The following is a 7,766-nucleotide window of genomic DNA, read 5'->3' as shown; positions in this document are numbered from 1 at the left end:
GGGGGTTGGCTTGGGGGCTGGGTTGGGGTTTAGGCGTTTCTATGAGGGGGCACGGGGGGCAGGCAGGTGGTATTAGGGTGGAGGGGGTATTTTGGGGGGTAGTTGGGGGTATTGAGTGTGAGACTGTCGAGGGGGTGTCTGGGGCCGTGTTCAGGGAACTGGGTAGGGGGGGTTGGGATTTAAGTGAGAGGAATGGGCAGGGAGCAGGCAGAGGGGTGCTGGGGTAGAGGGCTTTTGGGGAATACACAGGGTTTTTGGGAAGTGGGGGTGTTTGGGGCTTGGGGCATGTTTGGAGGCTGAGTTGGGGAGCATGGGTGCATATTTGAGGGGGCTGGGTGGGGGTATTGGGATAGAGGGAGTATTTGAGGGACAGGTAGAGGGTATTAGGGAGTGGGGAGCTGTCATCGAGGGTGTGTGGAAGTTCATGGGTGTGTATGCAAGGCAGGCTGGATGGGGGGTAGTGGGGGGATCTGGTGTCTAGGGTGTACAAGTGCAGGGGTGTAGGATGTATGTAAGGAAGCCTAGGAGGGACTGTAAGAGGGTTGGGGGGGTTATCTGAGGAATTTGGAGAGCTAGATGGTGGGTATGGGGGGTGGCTTCCCCCCCTTGCGTGGGCTGGATCAGGCTGGGCTGGAGCTGGGGTGCTGCCGTGGTGCAGCGGGTTTGTCCCCGTGGCAGAGGGGGCTCTTGGCCACTCTTAGCTGGAGCGGAGCGGGATTTGCTGTCTGGAGTCGTGCTTCGGCCTCATTCCTCCCTCCCGCAACAGCCCACCGTGGTGGTGGAGCGGTGGTGGCAGGTCCCACTGAGCAAAGAGGGGCGTGAGCCCCGCTTGCACCCCAGGAGGCACCGCATCTACAGGCTGGTGGAAGACACCAAGCACCTGCCCAAGAAGGACTTGGAGCTGATCCTCACTCAGTCCGTGGAGAGTAGGTTCCTTTTAAGACGCGTTTGCCTTCCTACAGCAGAGCAGAAACATAGCTGGGCACCAGTAATAAAAGTTAAATCTGTTTTTGTCCTGTTCTGCACTCCTCTGCTTGTGAGGCTAGCTGCGTTCATGTTGGGGGGAGAAGGGATTCCTGGGTTAGGTCCCAGCCTTGTCTCTGTTTTCTTAGGCAAAATTTGGGGTGATCTGGTGGTGGCAGGGATTCATCACTCGAATGCAAGACGATTTAGGATTGTAGAGCTTTGAAGATAAATGTTTTGTCATTTTTCTTTGTTTTGGGTGGGTTTTTTCCTTTTTTTTTTTTTTTTTTTTTTTTAACTTCCCTCAGAGGATGGAGCTGCAACTGGAACTTCAGAGTTTTGGTGCAGGGCCTGTGGGGTTTTGCGTTATGCACTAGCACAAGGGGCATCTTTTCTGGTGAGCCAGCGTGCGCCTCGCTAGCGCCGTCTTGTCGTTGTCTCTTGGTGTCGCACGCGCAGATTTGGGAAGCCGGGGAGATGTAGTCTTTGTGAAGAAGTCTGTGGGTCGCAACAAACTCCTCCCTCAAGGGCTTGCCGTTTATGCGTCGCCCGAGAACAGGAAAATGTTTGAGGAGGAAAAGAAGGTGAGTTGGTTCCTGGTGGTTGTGGCGGGGAGAGAAGGAATCCTCTCTCCAAGTGCATGCAGCTCTCCTGGCCACCCTAATTCATGAACCGCTTGCGGCTTTTTGTTCCGAGCAGTTAGAGACTCTCTCTAGAGTCAGTGCAGAAACATTTGCTGTCTAATGGTCGCTTGCCTAGTTCTCTCTTTGCTTCATCAAAAGGGAGCGGGGGGATGTTGGATCTTGAGATTTTTTTTAGCAAATTCAGCAAGTCTTTTTGGGACACGCAGCCTCAGCATGAAACTGCTGCTCTGTTATGAGCATAGCTGGGACATTTTTAGCTTGTTGAAGCCTCGTAGTCAGGAGACTAATGGTGTTTCTGCTTAAAAAGGTTGGTTGCATTTTGTAATCACCTGTCTCTCTCCACCCATGTTTGTGTTTTCCTGGGGTTCGATTTGCTCATCACTTTCGCAGTACAGTCCTGCAGTCTTGACACGCAGCATGCTGGAATTGTAGGAATTGTTTGAAAGGTACTGTGTAGGAAACTGTTCAAAAGCATCCAGTTGAGATCAGTGGGCTCAAATCACATGCTTTTACATATGACTTTTTATAGGAGAATTCATTAAAACATCTCAAACTAAATACTCTTTGCTTCTATTGAGGAAAGCTGTTCTGATTTCTGCAAATGAGCAAGTACCATTAAAGTCGTCCAGCACAACAGGATCTTGGCCTGTGTGCTAGCACAACACAAACTCTAAAAACTAAGGGTACAGCATTGCAGAACATCTGCTTATTTTAAGCACCATGTCCTTTAGATGATACAAAACTGAGTAAACACATGAACCATCCATACCAGCCACGGCCTGGATGAGCTCAGCTCGTTAATAAAATTCTTTGCAGAGAAGTGACTGACACTGAAGGGTTTGCAATGACAGTTGCTGAATTTGCTATCAGGTGAAGGAGGGCTGTACGCACCACAGAGAGATCCTTTTGGACCCTTTCCCACGATGCGTTTCTCCTGAACAGCGTGGAAGGCTGGCTGGGACAACGAATCGCAAAGTCTTCACTTCATTTTTCTCCTCGATCCTATTTCTTGTAGTTGCGCCAAGAAGGGAAGTTGGAGGCAATCCAAACCCAGAGTGGTGAAAAGGTGAGAGGAGGGAAACGAGCACGTCTAAAGTTGTTCCAGAGAAATCTGTAAGTCCTGGAAAGCAGAAAATCTCAGCTGGAAACTCCCTATCTCCTGGCAAGGCGCCGGGAACCCTCTCCCTCCAGCTATGGCTCTAGCAGGCAGCTTCCTATATGTGTGTGCGCTTTTCTCTGCTTTTGTTCTCTCAGATAAGCAAAGCTTAATTTGTAGGCTGTACAGCTGAGGAGATAAGCGGGTATCTGCCTTTCTAAAGCGCCCTTAAATAAATGATGATTGCCCGCAGCAGAGGGAGGGCAGGAGAAGGCTGAGTCTAGGTTCAGGCCGGCAGCTGCGTTTGGGAGGTCTCAGCCTGTGGCCCATAGCCAGCATCAGTTGGGAATTGGTTTGATGCCGAAGACAGCCCGTCAGCTGTGTCTGAAGGTGATCTTGCCGGCAGAACTTAGCCCGGTGTGGCTGCTTCCCTCCTGAGGTGGATCAGGGAATGTTTCACCCGGATGATCTTTGCTGGGCTAGCTCTTAAAAAAGCAAGCTCCAACTGGGCAGCTGGGATGGCCCAGCAGAGTTTAGGCTTCCCTCTAAGTGTGGCCAGCTGGGGACACCCTAGCCCCAGTGATATACTGCTTGTGTACCTGAGCCCTTGGGGACCTTCCTCGCGGAGTGAGCAGAGACATCTCGTAGCGTTCAGTCACTGGCTTCACGTCTCAGACATCAGAAACAAGCACTGCCCCTGCTGCTCCTTACCCCTGTGCTCCTCTGACACCTTTCTTCTTGCCTCAACGCTGCAGACCATCAAGTTCCTCAAGAGCTGCCGCCTGGAGGTGGGCATGAAGAACAATGTGAAATGGGAGCTGAACAACGAAATCGTGGCCCGCCACTTCTTCAAAAACGTTAGTATTTCCTGCCAGGTTTGTCCTGAGGTGAAGGGGGCTGAGCTGGCTCTGCCCTGGGGGTGCTGTGCGCCAGTTGAGAGGTCTTTAGTGGTGTCACGAGATCCCACTTGTGAGCTGAGTCACGGGAATCAATCGTGGTGGCTCGTTGTCAAGGGCTTTAGCTCTCATTTGTGAGTCTGTGGCTGGTTTTGGACTCAGCTGAGATGTGGTATGCTCTGGTACCTCAGCGTCATCCAAGCTCCATGCTGGACTGCAGAGAGCAGCTCAGCAGAGATTTAAGGACTTAAGGGATTAAGAAAAGAAGATGATAAATCGGGAGAAGAGGCCTCGTTTCCTCCTTACGTCCCTTCCACGTTACAAGTCAAGCCAGCGCTGGCAGGAGTCAGGCAGTCCTTGCAGGCATCTCTGAGCCTGGCTGTTGCCCATCCCGTGTATCCCATGGCGGAGACTGGCTCTGTACGTCCCCCCTTTCACGTGGCCTCCATGCCTGTCTTGCTCAGGATCCTGTCAGTGGGCCCGAGGGCAGGGCTGGCGCGCTCCAGACTAACCCGTTATTCTGCGTTGTAACTGTTGGGTTATCTCGTGGGCTTGTTTCCTAGCTGGGGGTGTTCGTGCCTCCCCACGTGCTGAAGCTGCCGGATGAGCCCATCACGAGGTGGGGCGAGTACTGGTGCGACGTGACGGTGAGTGAACCCCCCTTTGGTTGGGACGTCTCCGTCCCCCTCCTACTCTGGTGAGAGGAGTCCGGACCCCAGTTCTGTTCTCAGTTCTGTCACCACTTGGGGGGGGGGAGGGCCTCCCTGTGCCTCAGTTTCCCTTCTCTGGTAGAGGCTCCTCTGCATCTCCCCACCCCACAGGGCAGGGAAGCGCACAGTCAGACCCTTCCCTGTGTCATGCGTCCACGAGAGACGAGTCTGATGCTAACGGTCTTGCCCTGCCCACGTGCCCGCACTCAGGCGGGCTCCAGAGAGAAACGCAGAGCTGGTGGCGCCAGCTCTCCGGGGCGGGCCGGGTTGCGAGGAGCGGATGCGCTCTGTAAAAACCCTCCATGACCTAGATAGACGAGAGCGTCTCCTCGCGCGTTTCCATTCATCTTTTGTCCTTCCCAGCCTCTCCAGGGAGCAGAGCCGGCTCAGAAGCTGCCACCCAGAGCTCTGAAACCATGTCATCACCGCTGGGCTTGTTTGCGTAGACTCCTGCTTAATTTTCTGTGTTGAATTCCCACAGCAGGAGAGGGTGGGGAAGGGGCGAGGGCACTGCGTTTCCATCTCGCGTAGCCGAGCTACGCGCCTGATGAGCACAGGCAATTTCCCCTGCTTCTCCCCATGCGTGCATGTGCTGTAACCTCGCTGGGCTTTGGGGATGAAGCTACCATGAGATCTGAGGAGGGAGCGGTGTGGGGAGGGCATGGTACAGGCAGCAGAAAGTCCGAGGGAGAGAAATTGCAGAGGGGCAGGTGCTTGTAAGCAGGCTGCAGAGAAGCTAGGGAGATCTGGAAGGGGCTCGGAGGCTCCCAGATTCTCGCCTTAGCAAGTGTTTTGCCAAGAGAGAGACTCTTCGGCGGAGGAGATGCACCCATGCCCAGTTGGGGTGCTCAGGGCAGCAGTAGGACGGGTCCTCCCGCCTTGGGGTGCGACGTGACCCAAAGCATTGTGTTTGAGCGGGCACGAAGGAGATTTCTCTCCAGCCTTGACCGCCCTTCCCGTGTGCTGCAGGTGAACGGGCTGGAGACTGTCCGCGTCCCCATGTCCGTGGTGCAGTTCATGCGGCCCAAGACGAAACGCTACAAGCACTGGCTGGCCCTCCAGGAGGCCCGGCTGGCAGCCAGGAAGAAAGAGCTCCTCTGAGCACTGGGGGATGCTGTTCTTCGCCTGGAGGCCTCGGCACAGCCCCATCCAGCCTGCTAAAGAGCCCGGAGCCTTCCTTGACGTGGCACTCCTCGTTTCCCTACCAGCAGCTGGATCTCCAGTGTGCCCAGCGCYTGCTTTCATACTGGTAGGCACTGGAGGAAGGGTTTCTTCCCTCGTAATGGACTGGGACTCCCTGCCCTTCTCTCTGAGGAGCTCTCTGAGCCGATGGATGGCTCTAAACCACCTATTTCTGCATGTGCCCTGCTTCATAGCAGGGCTGCGGACACCTCGCTGCAGCTAATAAACAGCTCGGTGTGGTTCAGAGCATGACGGGGCCACTTGCAGCCGGAGGAGGGCTGGTGCTCCCCCCTGGGAACGCTGGGCCGGGGGCGGCAAGGAGGGGCACACGCCGCGGCAAGGGAACGGCGCCTGCGGCAGCCAGCGCCATGGGGCTGTGATGCCAGGGGGCGGGAGTCGTGTCACGACAGGCGACGATCGCGTGTCAGGGCTCAGGGGTCTCCCTGGAGAGGCTGAGCCTTGTCTCTCCGTGTCCACCTCCCCGTTTGAGCTCTCGGGGAGCCCCTCTGCGGGGGCAGCGCAGCGCCTGGCCCCCCCAGCAGGCCCACGGGCTGGGCCTAAGGCTTGGCAGGGCCAAGTTGAAGCCCCAGCTCTGCCAGGGATTCCCTTCAGACCCTTGCGCAGCTCAGCTGCCTCCTCCTGGATGGTGCCTTCTCGCGTCACGTCCGGAGAGGAGTGCGCGGCGGAAGGGGCTGGTGGTGAACAGTGACCCAAAAAGGCACTAAGACACCTCCAGGTATTGCTGACTGTTATTAGTTGAGCACTAACAGCCCAATTTGGAGGAGTGGAAACCCCTGTGCATACGCGACCATCTTCTAGCCAGTGCTTCTCCCTTAATCCATCTGGTCCCGTTTTTCCAACTGCTTCTGGATCTTGCCAGGCAGCTCTGGGTCAGTGAAATATTCTGAAATGACAGAGGGGGGTGAGAGAGGATCCCCCTGTGCTCTGGCAGCAGCAGGGAAAGTACCGAAGGCAGCTGTGGTCCATCCTGGCTGCTCTCTGTCACCTTAACTCTGCCCTCGTGGAGGTGAAAGCCCCTTCCTCCCCGTCACCTTAACTCTGCCCTCATGGGGAAAAGGTCCCCTTAAAGAGGGGGACGCACCGCTGAGGAGCACGTGAGGGGGGCCGGAACAGCCGGGCAGCCTTGCTGTGCCCTCCGGGAGGGGGGAGGGACAGTCGTGCCTCGCTAAGGTGCTTCATTTAAATAATCCCCCCCCTCTCACCTGCTGCAAACTCCAGGATATTTTCCGGTCTCTTCAACATCACTTCTCTGGAAAGAGCAAAAACAAGCTTTTCCTAATTGCTCCCTGGAAGATCAGGGCAGAATCAGGGAATTTGGCTTGTGCCCAGGGAATCAATAATCCGACTGGTAAAGTGGGGGGAAATGGTTAATTTCTGTCCATGTTCAGCTCGGGAGTTTCATATAACAATTAACAGGTCTTTGCTAAATTACTCTTGCAGCTCCGGGAGTTGGTAGGGAAACGCGTCCCAAACCGAGGAGGAACAAGCAGGGTACCGTGTCCCAGTCGGGGGAGGAACAAGTTGGGGAAACATGTCCCCGTTTGGGGAGAAGTGAGTGGGGAAACTGAGGCACAAGGAGCTGCCCTGTCCCCTGCGGTGGGTGTCCTACCTGAGAAACCCCCCCAGCAACAGTCGCACTGCCGGTTGCGCCCGCAGGTAGCGCTCGCTGGCCAGACGGCAGTCAGCCTGTGGGGGGAAAAGACAGTGCTGGGTGTCACCCGCATCCCCCCCAACCAGCCCCACACAACACTGGGGCCATGGTGTGTCATGGTGTGCCACCCACCCCCAACCTGCCCCACACAACCCCAGGGGCACGGGGTGTCACCCATGTCCCCCCTAACTGGGGCCACAGGATGTCACCAGCATCTACCCTTAACTATTCCCACACAACCCTGGGGCCACAGGGTGTCACCCACATCCACCCTTAACCATTCCCGCACAACCCTGGGGCTGCAGGGTGTCCCCTGCATCCCACCCCCACACAGCCCTGGGGGCACAGGGTTGTTACTCCCCCATGTGTCCTTGTGTTTCAGTTGTATGTACAGCTCTTGGGTGTGCATCTTTGCAGGTGTGTAGCTTGGCACCTGTGTGTCCCCGCCTGTGTGGCTGTGGCTCGCCGGGTGTGTGCATCTGGGTGTCTGTGAATCCCTGAGGTATCTGCGTGTGTGTATTCCTCTGTGTGTGTGTATATCCTTGGCTATGTGTGAATCCCTGTGTTTGTGTGTATCCTAGGGGGTGTGTGTGTGTATGCATC

At 55.7% G+C, this 7,766-nt stretch overlaps 1 protein-coding gene across 1 annotated transcript; it reads left to right on the top strand.

The window, feature by feature from the left end:
- Positions 1-310: 310 nt before the first annotated feature.
- Positions 311-5,740, top strand: MRPL9 (mitochondrial ribosomal protein L9). Its single transcript, XM_026083693.1, has 7 exons — positions 311-428; positions 561-926; positions 1,423-1,547; positions 2,623-2,673; positions 3,459-3,560; positions 4,163-4,246; positions 5,279-5,740. Exons 1-7 carry the CDS (start codon positions 311-313, stop codon positions 5,408-5,410), a joined length of 978 nt encoding a protein of 325 aa, XP_025939478.1. The 3' UTR covers positions 5,411-5,740.
- Positions 5,741-7,766: the final 2,026 nt, after the last annotated feature.

The sequence above is a fragment of the Apteryx rowi genome, unplaced genomic scaffold (genome assembly GCF_003343035.1).
Source record: "Apteryx rowi isolate R43461 unplaced genomic scaffold, aptRow1 scaffold_610, whole genome shotgun sequence".
Taxonomy (NCBI): Eukaryota; Metazoa; Chordata; class Aves; order Apterygiformes; family Apterygidae; genus Apteryx; species Apteryx rowi.
This window is presented reverse-complemented; position numbering and strand designations above follow the sequence as displayed.

Bases quoted from the DNA above. Each gene is read 5' to 3' on its own strand.
- MRPL9 (XM_026083693.1), top strand. From the start codon at position 311: ATGGGTGCATATTTGAGGGGGCTGGGTGGGGGTATTGGGATAGAGGGA. The intron at 2,674-3,458 runs GTGAGAGGAGGG...TCAACGCTGCAG, and splicing joins AAACCCAGAGTGGTGAAAAG to ACCATCAAGTTCCTCAAGAG. The intron at 3,561-4,162 runs GTTAGTATTTCC...CTTGTTTCCTAG, and splicing joins CCCGCCACTTCTTCAAAAAC to CTGGGGGTGTTCGTGCCTCC.